At 41.8% G+C, this 18,873-nt stretch overlaps 1 protein-coding gene across 3 annotated transcripts in view; it reads left to right on the forward strand.

Moving 5' to 3' along the window:
* ryr3 (ryanodine receptor 3) overlaps window positions 1-18,873 on the forward strand; it is a 115,614-nt gene that overhangs the window by 54,375 nt on the left and 42,366 nt on the right. For all 3 annotated transcript variants that reach the window (XM_079361153.1, XM_079361154.1, XM_079361155.1), the window contains 15 exons: window positions 128-290; window positions 1,261-1,347; window positions 1,978-2,204; window positions 2,289-2,501; window positions 3,107-3,710; window positions 4,032-4,232; window positions 6,854-6,956; window positions 7,452-7,586; window positions 10,829-11,102; window positions 11,192-11,306; window positions 14,486-14,618; window positions 15,750-15,853; window positions 16,186-16,321; window positions 17,091-17,274; window positions 18,458-18,560. In XM_079361153.1, coding sequence (XP_079217279.1) covers window positions 128-290; window positions 1,261-1,347; window positions 1,978-2,204; window positions 2,289-2,501; window positions 3,107-3,710; window positions 4,032-4,232; window positions 6,854-6,956; window positions 7,452-7,586; window positions 10,829-11,102; window positions 11,192-11,306; window positions 14,486-14,618; window positions 15,750-15,853; window positions 16,186-16,321; window positions 17,091-17,274; window positions 18,458-18,560 — 2,782 coding nt within the window. The remainder of the gene's footprint in view (window positions 1-127; window positions 291-1,260; window positions 1,348-1,977; window positions 2,205-2,288; window positions 2,502-3,106; window positions 3,711-4,031; window positions 4,233-6,853; window positions 6,957-7,451; window positions 7,587-10,828; window positions 11,103-11,191; window positions 11,307-14,485; window positions 14,619-15,749; window positions 15,854-16,185; window positions 16,322-17,090; window positions 17,275-18,457; window positions 18,561-18,873) is intronic.

Below are 18,873 nucleotides of genomic sequence, written 5' to 3' on the forward strand. Positions count from 1 at the left end.
CTGTAAGTCTGACACGGAGTGGTCAAAAAAGAACAAAATATTCTGCACCAGCCCCGATTTGTCGCTCTGCTTTATATTCTCACTGAGTCATGCACACAAAGCTCATTTTATGCTCTGTTTCCTACAGTGTCCAGAGGAGTAACTGCTACATGGTGTGTGGAGCAGACGCCATCGGCCCGTCTTCTTCGAGCCGCTCCAACTCTGACCTTGAGATCGGCTGCCTGATCGACCTGGCCACTGGGCTCGTATCGTTCACCGCCAATGGCAAGGAGCTGCCTTCAACCTATCAGGTAAAAAAAAAAAAAAAAGCCGTAGAACAGTAGTCGGGCTAACGCACAAGGACAGGTTTGTTTTGCAAACTTCAGCATTTGGATGTCATTATTGCCTTCTCACGCAGTTAACATTTTCTTTACAAATCCACTGAAAAGTTGTTGAAAGTTTAGTCACTGCTTCTCCAAACTGAGCCCCATAACTATTACATTCAGAGACTGAAAACTTTTGAGTGTTTATGCTGTAAATAAATCTTTGTGATGAAAGCATTCAGACATATTAGTGTTGCTGGCGGGCATTCAAGAACATCTTCTATCTGATTTACCCATCAAGGTAATGCAAACACATTTTTCTCTGCAGTAAATAAGACCTGCACAAATGCACTGAGGAAATTATGCAGCTGCATTCTTGTCTGTTTTCAAAACCAGAGCCTTTACAAAGACAGACATCTGCTCTGTCCCGACTCGCTGAGCCCAGGCTTTAAACGCTTCATATTAAATACCTGACTAGAAATCCAAACGACGCCTTGAGAAGCTTTCATTATTTCAGTCACGTTCTTTACTTAACGCCTCTCATTGTCTCCTGTGTTATCTCTATTTGTCCAACCCTTGGTTAAGCCAGGAGTTGGCCTGTTTAAGAGCAAGACTTCAGAAAGATTCAAGAGGTTTTTAACCTGCTGGGCTCTACAGCTACTGTTGTTTTTCCCCTCTTTTTCTTTTGTTTTTTTCCCTCTCCGATGGTTTTCATCAGCACACCGACTGACCGACGCTCCTTGAACTCAGATAAAAAACCACCAGCTCTTTCACGGCCTTCGAAGCTAAAAGACTCTGACATTTGTTGAATTTGCTGCTCGGACAGAGACGAGAGGAGCAACAATAGAACGACCTTAAGTTTCATAGATTTTAGTAAAAAGTACTTTTTTTCCAGTTTGGTACACTTTTTAAAGCCTATAGTTGAACTCAATGATGACAGTGCTTGTTTGACTTTCAGGTGGAGCCAAATACCAAGCTGTTCCCTGCCGTGTTCGTCCGCCCCACCAGTGCAAACCTCTTCCAGTTTGAACTAGTCAAGATCAAGGTTTGTCCCTTTTCTTATCCAACATCACTACATGCTTTCAGAAGATGATAATGTTTGTAATGGTGGACGTTTGTATGACCAGAACAAAAAGAACCTTTTGAACCATTATATTCCTGCTTGTAACTAAAAACAACCCGGTGATTTATAACACTTGCTTTGTTTCTTTTCTCCAACTATAAAATGTTTTTGCTGTCATGTCGTATAATTCTCTGTACAACCTTCAGGTAGCAGAGGTAGGAATTAAATCATGAATACATGTTTTTATACTACCGGGCCTTTAGTTACCTCTAACATACAGTTTTTTCTTCATGTTGAATACCTCTGTTTACATCATGTTCTTATAAAACAGAATTGAATCAAAAAAACAGTTCTGCTGAATTGGAACCATTTTATCTGAGCGTAGCTGATGGCGAACTCACCGCTTCAAAGTGGTGTAAAAGTTTGACCATTACACTCAGGCCTTAATCCAAGTCGGGTTTTCTGGAACAACGTCACCATCGAACAAGGAGCGTGGAGAGTTAAAGGCCCGAAGAGGTCCAAACACAACTGTTCATACATGTGTACAGTACATTTCTGCACATCAACCACAAGATTATTTTCCCTCTTACTTTCCTACTCTTTTTCTACCAGGATGCAATGCCGCTCTCCTCTGCCATATTCAAGAGCGAGCACAGGAACCCGGTGCCGCAGTGCCCTCCTCGACTGGACGTGCAGACCATCGTGGCCGTGCTGTGGAGCCGGATGCCAAACACCTTCCTCACCGTGGAGACGGCTCGGGTCAGCGAGAGACACGGCTGGGTGGTCCAGTGTCTGGAGCCGCTGCAGATAATGGCTGTCCACATACCTGAGGAGAACAGGTGTGAGCAGTGTGAATATATCTACCTGCAGTGAAGCGCTCAGTCAGTAGAAGAGTCTCGACGGCTTCTCTCTTCTCTTTAAAGGTGCCTGGACATCCTGGAGTTATCGGAGCATGAAGACCTGAGAAAGTTCCACTACCACACCCTGAAGCTGTACTGTGCCCTCTGTGCGCTCGGAAACACCCGCGTGGCTCACGCCCTCTGCAGCCACATGGACCAATCACAGCTGCTCTACACTATCGACAACCAGTACCTCTCTGGGATGCTGAGAGAGGGCTTCTACAATGTCCTCATCAGGTTCGGTAGATGCAGCTGGTTTGAATAGAACACAATCAAATCAGGTATCGATTGAAACAGATTGTTCTGGATTAAATGATTTTTTTTTTTTTCCATCAGTTTGAGAAATTAGCTCTCAATTGAATCGACTTAAAGCTTCTATCAGGAGTTTTAAACAGACTGAAAAAAAATGTGTGCGTCTCGAAAAAGCAAAAGAGAGCACAGAGAGTTCAACAAAGTCATTATCTCCGTACGGTCATCACAGACGGAGTTATTAAATCTCTCTTTGGCACTTTGACGCCGTGTAAGGTGTGACAAAGAAAAATGCGGTTAAAAGTTTGGAGGTTGTTAACGTCCATGTTGGCGGGGAAGAGAGAATGTTCGCTCGGCCTCTCGGTGGCTCGTCACGTAGTTGCTGACTCATTCTTATTGATCATCAACACTGTCATCCTCCTCAGATATATTATGGTAATTTTACTCTGCTGGGCTCAATAAATCTCACCACTTGCAGATTTAGACCATTTAAGGAACGTTCCATTGAAACCGAGATGACCGAACTCAAAGTTTAATGGCAAATGCCTCCAGATGTATGTGAGGATTTTACTGATTCCTCTTTCTATCATCAGCATTCATCTTGAGACGGCGAAGGAGGCCCGTCTAATGATGAACAACGAGTTCATCATCCCCGTGACGGACGAGACTCGCTCCATCAAGCTTTTCCCAGACGAGTCCAAGCGCCACTCGCTCCCCGGCGTGGGCCTCAGCCCCTCCCTCACACCTCGGGTCAACTTCTCCCCCGTCGGCATCATCAGCACGAAGCGCCAACAGTTCCTCTACAGTCCGCAGATCCCGCTGGGCACCCTGAAGGAGAAAGCCATCAGCATGCTCACCGAGGCCGTGCAGGGCGGAGGCATCCACATCCGGGACCCCGTGGGCGGGAGCGTGGAGTACCAGTTTGTTCCCATCCTGAAGCTGATCGGAACGCTTTTAACCATGGGAGTCCTCACCAGCGAGGAGGTGAGACTCATCCTCCTCCTGATCGACCCCAACGTGTTCGGAGAGGCAAAGGAGGGCGAGGAGGGCAAAGGGGACGAGGCAGCAGGAGAGAAAGAGGAGGTGAGCAAGAACGAGGAGAAGGCCGTGGAGGCGGGAGAGGAGGAGACGAAGGAGGGAAAACAGCCAGTGAAAGGTCTTCTGGAGAAGTCGCTGCCCGAGTCCGTCAAACATCAGGTAATAAAAACACAACGTTAAAGCCTGGTAACTTCAGATACCTCATTAATTTATATGCCAACGTTTCAATTTCATTTACATTTGAGCCATCGTATTTACCTTCCCTCAGATTTGGTACATTTACTCCTCATTTATCAGCATGAGTGCAAAGGAAGGCAGCTGCTGAATACTAATGCTCTTATCTCATATCAGCCACAGGAGATTAATCTACGTTAGGATGTTCAGCCATTTGATGTAGAAAAATTAACCAAAGATAAAAAAAAAAACAGAGAAACGTCTCTGCTGTCTTAATGCCGTCTAATTAGTTTCTGTTTTTCCCAGATGTGTGAGCTGCTGCACTACTTCTGCGACTGCGAGCTGAAGCATCGCATCGAGGCCATCGTCTCCTTCTCCGACAGCTTCGTGTCCAAGCTGCAGTTCAACCAGAGGTTCCGCTACAACGAGCTAATGCTGGCGTTCAACATGTCCGCCGCCGTCACCGCCAAGAAGACTAAAGAGTTTCGCTCCCCGCCACATGAGCAGGTAAAAAACCCCCCCAAAAAAACGGCTGCCGACCCAAAGACAGCACAGCGGTAAACTGTTTACATCCTGTTTGAAAGGTGTTGGAGGTGTTAAATGGGAACAAAAACTCAAGAAGGAGCCTCGGGTTGAAACAAAAAAATGAATGACCTTGACTGGAACAGAGGCACAGACTGGAGCGCGGGGTTTTTTGTTGTTCTCGAAGGAGCTTTTAGTTTCTTTTTTATTCCTCAAATTGATTTCAGCTGCTCTGCTCAAAGGGAATCTTGAGCAGCCATGTGTTAGACTGAGGACTGTGCACTCAAACAGCTGACATTTAAGAGTAGAACATGTTGAGCACTCCCAAAGGGGGGATTTGTGCTATAGTGTGTTAAACTTTAAATTTATAGTATAGTATAGACAGTCCATTTAAGTGTAATTTCCACTTGAAATCATCCAAGGTTGAGTAGAAGTTGTTAATCAACTAAAGCTCCAAACTTGTCCGATTTTACAAACAAGTCCACGTGAGAGCAGGGTGTGGATGCTCCTTTAAAATACAGGATGAGACAGGATGTAGATGAACTGCAGTCTGTGCCATCTGAAGCTGTCAGACTGAAATACCTCCGTGTGGGTTTAATCAGTCTCACAGCAGATGTTGAAGCAATTGCGCTTTTTTTACTTTTCAGAGTTCACACTCGAGTTTCGCTGTGCCAGGCCGTCAGGGCAACGGTCACTCCGAGGGCAGACTGGCCCTGATTGTTTATCTGGGTCAACATCCGTTTTTTTTCTTTTCTAACAGCTGCTATTGTAAGGCGACGTTACTTAACATGTGGTGAGCTTCACTTTTGGCACAAATAAACAAATGGCAGTTTCAGCCACGCCCGAGTCTGAGATCGAGACTCTACGAAGAACATAAACGGGCAGAACACGACCAGCACAAACATCATCTCGTCGCAGATCATCATTAACATCACATTTAAATGTTCTCTATAAACCGAAAACCTCAACCAAGTGGCGCCAGTGGCCTAGTGATTGGTTCACACAGCCCATGTACAGAGGCGACAGTCCTCGATTTGTGGTTCCTTTGCTGTATGCCAGTCCCCACACGCTCTGATGTCTGACTCTATTACAATCCTATCCCTCTGTACCTTTAAATTCTTGTAATATTTTTCCTTAAATTAATTGTATTTGAATTATTTTATAATCATATAGATTATATTATTTATAAAAAACATATTTTATGTTTTAACAGTGTCTGTGATTTTTAAAATTCTTTTCTTTCCTCTGTCATGATGCTTTTTGACGTCTTGTGAAAAGCACTTTGAATTGAAACGTGCTCTATCATAAACTTGCCTAATCAAGGCAAAAAAAAAAGAAAACAGCATGCAAGAGCTGACTATCCTCTCTTGATACAAAAACTACTTGATTGAGAAGCTGAAAATACCGATAAGCTGATTGGTTACAGGATTAAGATGCGATGCAAGTTTTGGACATACTTCTATCAAATCATACGTTATTGTCTACTCTACTCAGGAATGGCGTGAACATAAAGAACGTATTCTTCTACTACTAGTTGGAAAAACTGTTTTTAAATTCCTCTGTTCTGCTGTTTTGAAAATAACAAGAAGCGTCCATAGAAGCCGCTGAGATATTTTGTTTAAACCGTGTGATCTGGCTGCTTTGTGACTCAGTGTTTTTTTTTTGTTTTTTTTTCAGCTCAGTGTGTAATAACTTCGTCAGCTCACTGAAGAGCCGGGGGCTCAGGTCCTAATGAGTAGTCCTCTTTTTAACATCTGCTTCGCTCTCAGGGTGTTTCAAAGCCAGAGAGACATGAAACATTGTTGTGCCCGATAGCCACGCAGACCTGCTCGTCTCTTTTCTGTTTGTCTTCAGATCAGTCGCTTTCATACGGCAGCGCTTCAGAGAGTGAGGTGGAAGTTTAGATCTGCAAGACTGCGAAGCTTCCTCTTTCCTGAGGGTTTTAATTACTCCTCGTCCTGAGCTGCAAAACCTCGCAGATAAGCACAGCGCACACTCTCGTCCCTGAAAAAGAAGTGGTGTGGTGGTCAGCAGCAGGTGCTGGCTGCAGGCGACACTCTCCGAGATGTCTGTGTGTCACTTCCATGGTTTATTAAAACGCCCTGCCTGAAATAGACTGAACAGAATGGCCTAAACCGGACTCTGCATATTCTCAGCCTAAGGAAGCATCTCTTTTTATATTTAGCTTTTTTTACAGTTAGCGTGCGACAAAAAGCAAACACAGCAGATTTGTATCTATTGAGAATAATTCATCTCCGTTACGTGATCAAGAATTACTGAAAACGCTTAAATAATCTATTTTCCGAAAAATGTTGTGAATCTATCACACAGATTCTATAAGAAAGCCCATTTAGACTCACTGCAGGAGGCTACATGAGTGTTTTCTGCTCTTGAGTGTGACTCAGAATAACAATGGTGCTGTCCTCCTGTGTGCCTCTCTTTTATTCATCCCTGTCACGCTTGTGTGCTTCTTCTTCTTCTTTTTTTTTTGTTGCTTATTTCTGCCTCCCTCCTTTCCTCCCTCCTGCTCCGTGACAACACATTTTTGTATTCCCTTCCCCACTCCACTGCTTCTCTAACCTTTCTTGTACGTCTGTTCATTGCAGATCAACATCCTGTTGAATTTCAGCGCCGGGGAGGACTGCCCCTGTCCAGAAGAGATCCAGGAAGAGCTCAACGCCTTCCATGAGGAGCTGCGACTTCACTGTGGTAAAGTCCAGACGCTCACTCAGGTTTCTTAAATACAGGTTCTGACACGCTGAATATGAAGGTAGCAAATCTCAACTACATCTGTATTTGTAAGTAGTGGAGTGAAGACCACCTTAAAAAAATGACTGAAGTCAAACTCCCTCTGGGTTTGTTGTTTTTTGCTCTTAAAGACAGGGTAGGTCATTTTCGAAAACTAGCATGATTTTGAAAGTAGCATTCCCTTCGTGCTCCTTCTTCTTCGTACCCCTCCCTTCTGTGCTCCCTCAAAAGCCACGCCCCTCACTTACATGCACGAGCGCCATTGGTCCAGAAGCGGATTTACCTTATCTGCTACCAGAAATAATAAAATGCCAACTCACCGTGGTAATAACTTACTGTAGTCTTGGAACCCGCGAACCTCCATCGAGATGAATCGTACCAAAGTAGTCTCTTCTAACATAGAGGAAGTACAGTACCACAAACTTGGTCCTCACAAGTAAATGTCTTCCATTGCAGGAATACCTATTGAGGAAGAAGAGGCGGAGCAGGACACTTCCATAAAAGGCCGTCTCCTTGCCTTACTCTACAAGATCAAAGGTCCACCTCAGAAGACAGAGGAGGAGCCTGAAGAGCAGAAACAGGCTGCTCCCAGTAAGTACCTCCAAACCACAAACAGGAAACAGTCTCACAACAAGAGATGTAGAGATCGATGACCCTCGACATATCAAGTCCTCAAGGAAGAAATTTGGCTGCTCCCTCCATCTGTGGCTGCTTATCTCAAACTATTCATCCCATTAACTTAACTAAGCCTACTGATGTGAGTGTTCAGCTCATAATTGTAATCACTATATCAGGGCCGGCAGTAGCTCAGTCTGTAGCTCAACCTGGGTTGGGAACCGGAGGGTCACCGGTTCAAGTCTCGAAAATTAGCCTGGTAGCCTGAGAGGTACCAGTCCACTTCCTGAGCACTGCTGATATGCTCTTGAGCAAGGCCCCGGACCCAAAAATTGCTCTAGAGGGCACCCTGAGACCTCTCAATTAATGCAGATCCTGTTTGTGCATGAGTGTGTATTTCAGCCTCCGTGTGTGCTTAAGTCCATTAAACACAGTGTGAACCAAATTTCCCCTTGAGAGATGAGATGAGATTCAACTTTATTGTCATTACACATATACAAGTATAGTGCAACGAAATGAGGTTTGGCATCTCACCAGAAGTGCAAATAAGCAGAAAGTGCAAGAGTTCGTGCTAAATATGTACAGTGATTATAACATTTACAGATGTGGTTAAAGAAAAGTGAATTATTAGGTATATATGGCTGGATGGATTATTGGGATGCTATAAATATAAATAAATGCTATAAATATAAGTGTATACAGAGGATTAAATATACAGGTTAAGGTGCAGAGAAAATGAATATACTAGTGTACAGATAATATACAGAATATGTACATATTATACAGATCAATAACTTACAGTGGTGATATGGACATACTATAATACAATAATGTGTGTGTGACCAGGAGTGGTGGGGGGATGAAGGGGGGGGGGGGGGGTCAGGAGGGGGCGGAGTTTGAGAGAGAGACAGAGTTCAGAGTTCGGGGGGTAGAGTTCAGTAGGGAGACAACTCTGGGGAAAAAGCTGTTCCTCAGTCTGCTGGTTCTGGTCCGGAGGCTTCTGAAGCGCCTACCGGAGGGCAGGAGGGTAAACAGTCTGTGGGCAGGGTGGGAGGAGTCTTTAAGGATGCCGTGAGCTCGCCGCAGACAGCGTTTCCTCTGGACATCCTCAATGGCAGGAAGTGGACACCTTGCTGGATCAATGAAGTATAAATTATAAATTATCATAAGTTCTTTCAAATAAAAGTGCACCATAAAACAACAGAACAACAACGAAAAATGAAACAAAGTAAAGCATAACAATGATGAGGATAAACAAAGTTTAAACAAATAAAACAAAATAAAAATATGTCAAGCAGTCCAGGTGGTGGCGAACACAAAACTCAAAAGTCATATTCAACACAATTTATTTAAACTCTCATCAGCTGGTGTTTCAGGAAGACTTTAAAGGAGTGGAGCTAACTTTGACTGTTTACTTTGGACTTAAGACTACATTAACACACGACTTTAATATTCTTGTATGTGGATCCCTTTCATAACTGTTTGACACGTAAAGGTTTGTTAGAAACAGCAGGCAGCCATGACACACTCTGAACTCTTCTATCTTCCTTTGATTTGTTCGGACCACATTTGTTATTCACATTAGTGTTAACGCCCCCTGAAATAAGTCCAGATTTATCCTGTATAAGTGATACAGAACATAAGCATCTTCTCAGTTGGTCCGACATGTTCTTTGCTTCACTTGGGCTCAGTGGTTTTAATATTCATTACTGCTGCCCTTCATCTGAAAGCTCGGCCATGTTCTGTTGAAATAACATAAGCCTAATGGACAGCCATTACTTTAAATTTTAATGAACAAGTCCAGCCTCCCACACCGAGCATACATTATTAAGAAGCGTAAAGGTGATGGTGTGATTGAAGATGACTCTTATGTTTCAATTGGCCCTTTTAGGTTTATTGTAAACGACAGCATCTGAATCAGAAACCTTTCAAGCTAACGCTAAACACCAATATGAGATAGAAGAATAAAAAAAAAAAGTCTTATTTTGGAATGAGCTGAAATATTATGATCAGTTGATTGATGGCATACCATGGTATTCATGATGCAGCACAGAGGTGGACCTTCAGCATATTTATTTTCATATATATATATTTTTGTAAACTTTGCATCCTAATAAGTATAAACAGACTTGTGTAGTGATGAACAGAGTTGATTGTTGCAAAGAGTAATTCCATTTCACTATGCTTGACTCTTAAATATACTCATATAAAATATATATATATATATACAATGTTTGTGTCTGTGCTTCCTTCATTCATTCTTTGGAGAAAAATACCCTGTTAGGCTTGTCTTATCTACGACGTGCACAAAGGAGTGTAAGCTAGGAAGCTTTCCAGCACGGGACACTTGTTGTTAACCTGACTTACTTTTGCAGAGGCCGGTAAAATGAGCATACAGAGACATTAAGAGTTACTGACTGGAGCCACAGTCTGCTGTGTTTTACACCTACACAGCTCTAATGAGTTTCAGTGTGTAAACAAAGGCCGCAGAAGGATGTTTAATGATGCTGCTTAACTGCTCTCACTGTTCTTTGTAAAGCTTCCCATCTCAGTGTTTTTAAGTTATAACTAGCATAGCTGTTCATGTGGTAATAAGGGACGTTTTTCTGAATAATGTTTTAAATCAAATGGAAATATGAAAGGGATCTCTTGTACTTGAGAATCTAAAGAGGATGATCTGAAATAGCAGCTTCCTTTACAGAGCTTTGTAGAAAGTATTTCACTTCACTTATTTGGTTCACTCTCACTGCTCTCCACAGGCAGATTTATTATTTTTTTTTGCCATATAAAAGGTCTGAATTCCCGGTGTACTCCACCTCCTCTGCACCAAATAAAAGACTGGTACCATGAGTGACTAGCTGTAGAACATAATAGAACATTGTGTAACTAAAGAGCCAGACTTTTCCCTCATCGTTTTGAACGGCCCTGAAACAGATATCAAAGACTGAATATGACACATGTACATTCACGAGGTGGACACTCTGCTAATGATAACATCTGTAACAGCTGGATGGGTAAACAGGCATCAAGTTGCCTTTTTAAGATTGCCCTGAAGAAGTACAAAATCTCAGTTATTCCACATTTATTAGTACTTATGTGTTGTCACTAATGGACACGGGATACGCTTCAGGTCCAGGTTACTTTATTTGAACCTGTAGGAAGATTCATTTAGCAGCTATCGAATGACAGATTTGAAATACTCAACTCTGTTTCTCCAGCCAACCTGAAGGAGCTGATCTCCCAGACCATCACCAGCTGGGCGCAGGAGTCCCACATCCAGGACCCCGAGCTGGTCCGAGTGATGTTCAGCCTGCTCAGGAGGCAGTACGATGGTATCGGGGAGCTGCTCCGGGCCATGAAGAAATCCTACACCATCAGTGCCGCTTCTGTGCAGGACGCCATCAACCTGCTGGTGTCTCTGGGTCAGATCAGGTCTCTGCTGTCAGTCCGCATGGGGAAAGAGGAGGAGAAACTTATGATTGATGGACTAGGGTAAGAAAAGAAGAAAAAAGATCACTGTCATTTTTAGACGAGGCAAGTTTGATTTAAACCATATTCCAATGGCTCTCTTTCGTTTTAAGTGACATCATGAACAACAAGGTTTTCTACCAACATCCCAACCTGATGAGAGTTCTGGGCATGCATGAGACCGTCATGGAGGTCATGGTGAACGTGCTGGGAGGAGACAAATCTCAGGTAGGAATGTCACTGCACTTGTTGAGAGTCTAAAACAAGCCAGGACTTTCTGTATTAGCTGTTGTAAGTATGCTCAAGTGCTCATATTCAGATTTGACCAACAAGTTTATTCTGGAGCTTTTGACATCAGCGGACATAAAACTAACATTAGTTCATTAATCGCTTGATCCCAAGTGATTACTTGTTTCAGTTTATTAGTCTCGTCTGTGACTTCACCAAAGTCTTTCTGAATTGACCTTTTTACAACAACTGTATTGTATCTCCAGTAGCTCTATGGAAAAGCCTTTTCTATGAACAGGTTCCTGTTTTGTTTGTGTCTCGTACGAGAACACATAATCACTTCCTGCCAATAGTTCCAAACGATTCCATTGATCCACAGATGGAAACAATTCATAAAGAAAAGCAGCAGTGTCTTGGACTATTAATCCACCACCTCACAAGCTTGAGAAAAAACAGTGACATACAATAAATCACTGAGGAGTAAAATTATCAGGCTCAAAGTCATTTGTCACTTTTGAACACTCTTTTAGTCAAACTTGGATATTCTTGATCATTCTTTAGAGGTGATGGAAAATGTTTCATTGACTATTTGATTGAATAGCTTGATCAGAGACTCCCTCTTCTATAATAATATATAATAAACTTTATTGCAGACACAGGTCCATATCAAACACATACATAATAAATAATATGATTTATAGCTTGTTTACTGATCTCAGGAAACACAAATGTAACTCTCAGTAAGTGGAGTAAGCCAAGATCAACAAGCTATAGCACCGAGAAACCACAAGGGTAATTAAGAGGGCGTTGGAGGGTATTAAAGGGGTCAGGGGAAGGCCTTTCCAGCGTCTCCTTTTTGGGCATTGCGTTCAGTAGCTGGACGCAATGGCTGTGATTTAATGTCACGGCCGGTGCCAAGCACGTCTGAACCTCAGACAGAAAGAGACATCCAGGCCTTCACATCTGACTCCTGCAGTCAGATCACGCCTTCTCACAGATAAATTCCAGACCAGATTACTGCCATTTGATATGAGCACTTCACTCACTGTGGCCATATAAAGCGGCATCAGCACCGCTTGTAAACTTTTATCAGCTTTGCAATATTGACTCTCTGCTTATCACGGTGCTGACGATGCATCGTTTCAAAACATGGTTTAGTTGGGTTAAGGAGTTGCATGCTTTATATATCTTTATGCATATTGTTTGGTATTTGTATGCTCATATCTCGTTACACTTATATCTTATATCTTTAGGCTTATATTCTCTGTTTTCTCTGTGAACATTTCAAAAGACCTATATTACAAGTTAAAGGCACACCTAGACTTCAATTATCTAAATACTACCTTGCAAATCCTGAGACTCAAAAACCTGGAGATGAAAGCCTCATTTATTATTATTTACAGGTTTACTGCTCTGGATTAAAACTTTGTATTTTTATGAATATGAAAATGCAGCCAGGCAAGTAGACCGTTAGCTTAATTTAGCATAAAAATTCAAATGGCAAATACACAATTGGCCAGAACTAACTAAAAAAACAGTCCATAAAAAACATTACAAATTATTTGATCGAACAGAAGAAAATGCTAGCTAAACTGTTTTCAGTCTATTTCCATAGATAAATATAAAATATCAGATATATTATAATTTAATATGTTGTTGTATTATAATATTATATAGGGAAACTGAAAACTTAATTAAATGTAATAATACAAAAGCAGACTTGTGTTTATAGTTTTTAACCAGTGTTAGCTGTTAGCTATGTCAGTGACTATACCACAAGTCCACTTACCCATTCATACGCTATGGTGTCTGAGATTGCAGTGACAATCACAGTAGCTAGCTCTCATTCATTCGGGCAATGCGGGGTTAAGTGTCTTGTAAAGGGACACACGACATGTTTCTGAACAAGCTGGTCTCGAACTTACAACCTTGTGGTTTTGAGTCGAGAACGCAACCCATTCAGCATGTGGGAAATTCACGCATGGGTATTGACCGAGACCGGAGAGAGAAAAGACGTCTCGCGCATGGAAGATTGTAATGTGCATGTGTTAAAAGTAAACGGTTGAGAAGGAGATTGAAAACTTTATATATTAACTTTTATCAGATGTCAACATTGTCGACAAGATACAAATGCTTTAATGGTCTTGGCGATTCAATCAAATATTTATGTATGGAAGTACTGTAAAAAAGCTAGAACAATGACAGTAAAAATGGCGCTGACTCATCACAACTCATAGAAAACACGTAGTTAGCTTGTTACTATGTAACAAGCTAACTACGTGACGCTAAATCGGCGTCATACAAGAAAGATGTGCATAGTTGTAACTGTTTTTGCTTTCTAACCTTTCGACGTGTCAACTACCATGAATTTAAATTTAATCAACAGGGAAATACATTGCTGTAACAGTAACATATCTTATGACCCCCCCTCTGGTAGCAAAACTACTGAGTGATTGATTTATTGCTAAGTCACAAGATGAAATTGTCTTCAGTCGTACATCTTTTTCTCCAAGTGAAAGCATTTGACATTTTTCAAAAGTGACCATTAGGGGTCATTGGTGTGACGATGAGTGAGACATTTATGTTGTTCATGTTTGCAGAGTGTAATTTCCTGCAGGTTATATGAGGGTTTTTCTCCCACACCTCCTGCGTGGGTAAAACCCCCCCAAAAAACTTCACTCTTCGATTTATACTCAAGTCTGAACCCAGACTAGACGTTAAAAAATGAGGATGACACAGACGTAAAAGCATTAGAGCTTGAAGGTGAAATGATTCTCCAGTTGTTGTGCGTGAACAGATAATAAATATTGTTTATTGAGTACACTTGAGGCTTTTATCAGAGCCAAACTAATAACACTCTGCAGCCTCCCAGACATATCAGAACAGATTAAAATCCCGCCTAAACTCCAGCAACTTCTTCTCACAGAAAATGCTGGATTCTATCTTCAAAACGGTTTTCTTGTCAATCATTACGATTTAAAGGCAACGCATGCACTTATTAAAAAAAAGTTTCAGATTTGCATTAAAGCCTGAGGGTTTTTAGACGCCCCAAACTTTCCTACTTTCTGTGACAGAATGCGAGAATCAAGTGTAAAGTTGGGAGAAGAAATTCTTATTGACAACGACGGCCTGGTAAAAGACCAAAGCCTTTATACTTGTGTTTTTAATTTGGTCCACAGGAGATCGCCTTCCCCAAGATGGTGGCCAGCTGCTGTCGTTTCTTGTGCTACTTCTGTCGTATCAGCCGTCAGAACCAGAAAGCCATGTTTGACCATCTGAGCTACCTGCTGGAGAACAGCAGCGTCGGGCTGGGTAAGTCCTGGAAGACTCCTGTTATTTAGCGACAGTTTCCTCCCTGCAGTGTGAACTTGAACAGTTGATTTGAATCCTATAAAAGAAGGGCAAGCAGAGGGTATCTGAAAACGAAAATACAGGATGAGATAGTTAATGAAAGTCAGAGGATTCAGTGGCAGAGGAAACTACTCAGAGAATTCCTTGACATTTTGAATTCCTCAAGTGTTTACCACACACAGGGAAGTAGAAAAGTACTCCCTTTGTGTCTCCAGAAAGGATGCAAAATGCTGAGTGAAATCAATAGGTGCCACACTGTGGGAGAGTTTTCCTGCAAACTGAAGTGAGACACAAACATATCGCCTACATAATGTCGGGGTATCAGTTTGAGAGGGGAAAGGGGCGGAAAAGGAAAGAAGAGGGAGGCGGAGAAATGAGTGACGAGGGTTATTTATGCATGCAGGACAGGACTGATGAGTCACCGAGCTCGGGCTGCTGCTGCTGTAAACTAAAACAGCATCTGTGGAAGTGGAGCAAAGATGAATGCAAACATGTTACAGCTTACATAAAGCATTTGATACCGGCTTTGTCTTCAATCATGTTAATGCCTTATATTCAGTTATGTTTATTTATTTTCAGGGCTTAATTGTACCAAATATTAACTTTATCTGCAAATATTGAATATACACACAGCAGAATATTTTAATAAATGTATTTGTATAGCTGTAGTTCATAGTAAACGTTACCTTGAGACGGAGAGGCAGAGCTCTGAATTCAATTATTCTCCTGTTATTATCCTGTGAAATCATTAATGATTAACTTTAAAAATCAGTTTCACCCTCTTTTGAATGAGAGCGCTCGTAATTTATGGAGGGGTACTTCTCTTAGTGAAGTGATTTAATAAAGAGAAAATTCTCTGCATTTGCAAGTGTTGGAGAATATTTTAGTTGGAGAATAATTCTTTTTTTCTTTGCATTTCATAATAGTCTGACAATTTTTTCATACATTAGAAAATTAGCCTTTGGTTAAAGGTCAAACACAACCTGCAACTCCAGGAGAGATAATATTATAGCAGCATTTGTATATAGACTGCCGCCTGTTGTTCACAAAAGTAAAGTTTGTGTGTCTGTTTTCGTGTGTGTGTGTGTGTAGCCTCTGAAGCTATGCGAGGCTCGACTCCACTAGATGTTGCAGCATCCTCAGTGATGGACAACAATGGTCTGGCTCTGGCCCTGGAGGAGCCTGATCTGGAGAAGGTTTGTCAAAGCAAAAAAAAAAAAAAGGAAAAAAAAGGATGCAGTTCTGCCGTTCAGTGTCGTAAATGATGAGTCAAATTACAAGAGTTTGCTTGATGAGAGAACCAGATGTTTTGTCATCTGAGTACATTTAGTTTTCTAATATGAAGCAGATTAAAAAAATACGTTTTGTAAATTTGTGAATAAATTAGAGACACATTTTAGGTGCAAAAATTGTTGTTCTGTTTAAATGTGATAGCACCGGACATGTGGAGGTGATTACTGTTTCTCTCAATGATAGTCAAAAAGACAATATTTTGATTCCCCATAATCAAATTTCTTTGTGTGTGTAGGTGGTGACATACCTGGCGGGCTGTGGGCTTCAGAGCTGTGCCATGCTGGTTGCTAAGGGTTACCCTGACCTCGGCTGGAACCCCATAGAAGGAGAGCGCTACCTGTCCTTCCTGCGGTTTGTTGTCTTCTGTAACGGTACGCCGACCATTACCACTCTCGCATGGAGATGATGTGGCTTACGTTCCCTTTAAAGCCTGTGCACGTTTTGTTCACTGTGCAGGTTCATGTTCTGAACATGTTTAACCAACAACAAGTGGCTGTAAGATGAAGCAACGTGGAGACAATAAAATAATGAAAATAAATCAGTTTGTGAACAAAAAATATTAACAGGTGTTCACTTTGGGTGATTAACTTCTTATGCTAAGCTACGCTAAGCCTGTCGGTCCTATTGTTCAAGTGTGAAAACCTGTCAGTTCATTTTTCATTTCCACAGTGTGCAGACCAAAAGGCCTCAAGGTTCAGTCTGAGAGCAGCTTCTTCATGTCTTATCTTTCCTGTGTGTGTGTGTGTGTGTGTGTGTGTGTGTGTGTGTGTGTGTGTGTGTGTGTGTGTGTGTGTGTGTGTGTGTGTGTGTGTGTGTGTGTGTGTGTGTGTGTGTGCCTTATGTTTGCAGGGCATGTTGAATGATGATTTTTCTGACACAACTCTTGAAGTTCTAGACAAATAAAAAAGGCCTGTCAAAAAATGTCAATGGGCATGTTTCTATGAAGTAAGGGATTTGCTTCTTCGCCCCATCAAGGTTTATTCTGATCACCTATAATAACTGTCTAAAGCTCCAGACTGGTTCAAGTGTTAGTCAGCCTCACTCGGATCAAAAATAAAGCAAACCTTAAGACGCTTATAAACACAACATATTCCCTGTCTTTCTAGCTGACTCTGACCTTTCCCTGTGTTTGTCTTCAAGGTGAGAGTGTGGAAGAAAATGCCAACGTGGTGGTGAAGCTGCTGATCCGACGTCCCGAGTGTTTCGGCCCCGCCCTGAGAGGAGAGGGGGGTCAGGGTCTGCTGGCTGCCATGAAGGAGGCTATTAAAATCTCTGATGATCCTGCTTTGGACCTGCCCCAGACCCCCGCTGTCGTCAACACTGGGTATAATCCCAAACTATTTTTCTAACATAGCTTACCGTGAGTCAGGACGGAAAACTTTTTTTAATCAGCGTTTGGATCGTCAGCCTTTAAAAACTCACTGAGTGACTCGAAATCAGTCACTGTTGATGGAGCCTCCTATTCTCTGCGTCTCTGTGGTGAATTGAGACATTTAATTAGATCCTCCAGCGTGGTTCTAAGCTCTGTTAAACCACCATTACTCCAAGTTAATTCAACTCTTAATGGCGTTATATCAGTGTGAATTTGATTTATTGGTCTCTCATTTATTCATGACTTGGAAGAAATCCAAGAAACTGGCGGAAGGAAAAAGTGTTTTATTACTCGTAGTTTGAACGTAAAGTTAAATCCTCTAAATGAATTGCTTGACTAGAACTTCTAGCCAAATATTTCACTTTTTATTAAATGACTGTGTCATCGCTTCTTGGAGCGTGTCAGAAAAGATGAAGGTGCCGTTACAAAGTCCTATTAAAGACCACAAACTGAACGCTTCAGATGGTCGAATGTATCTCGTCGTTCAGATGTGGCTCGTGTCACATGTTATGTTGCATAGTTCTTCGTGGGTTTGAATCCAATCCTTTTTGCTGCATGTCTTTAGAGAGACCAAACCTTTCTCTAAAGCTGTCCCATCGAATAAAGATCAAAGGCAAAGACAAGTTTTTATGATACAGTACACGGTTGTAGAAGCTGTTTAAATACACACTGCTCGGCACAGGGAGAGTTTTTGACGCCAGGCACAGAAGTTGTTCACGTTTGTTTTTGTCCTGGATAACTGGAGATATTTGAGGTTTAAAAGAAAAGACTTGAGCAGCCTTGATGATGATCAAAGCTCTCGGCTCTTTGTAGAATGTGTTGCTGCTGATTTATTCTCATCAGTATGCGTCACACCGGCTGCATTTTAATTGAGGAGGTTATTATGGCATGAAGTGAGGAGGGCGATTGGAAGGCAGGTCAAAATCAAAATATATAAACTCAGCGGTCTGTGAGGATAATCATGCACGTGTTTGTGTATGCCGAAACCTTCTCATAAATACAGGAGTCACAACTTTGTCCTCCTCTTCAGAGAATGTAGTTCATGTTTTCTTTTCGTCTTTCTCAGAGAGTCTCGGAGCGACACAAACATCCGTCATCACCCAGACAGTCCTGGTTGTGTGTTTGTTTGTTTCAGGTCCAGTGAGGAAGAAGGAGAAGTCATTCACATGGGCAACGCCATCATGTCCTTCTACTCGGCTCTTATTGACCTGCTGGGACGCTGCGCTCCAGAGATGCATGTGAGGCTCTCCACCAACACCTTAGCTGTGGAAATACCATCAAATCCACTGTACAAGACAAACTTTTAAATCAAATCCACTGTATGAGACGAACTTTTAGATCAAATCCACTGTATGAGACGAACTTTTAGATCAAATCCACTGTATGAGACGAACTTTTAGATCAAATCCACTGTATGAGACGAACTTTTAGATCAAATCCACTGTATGAGACGAACTTTTAAATCAAATCCACTGTATGAGACGAACTTTTAAATCAAATCCACTGTATGAGACGAACTTTTAATACCCATTTTTTCATGTCTTGGACACA

The sequence above is a fragment of the Symphodus melops genome (assembly GCF_947650265.1).
Source record: "Symphodus melops genome assembly, chromosome: 1".
Taxonomy (NCBI): Eukaryota; Metazoa; Chordata; class Actinopteri; order Labriformes; family Labridae; genus Symphodus; species Symphodus melops.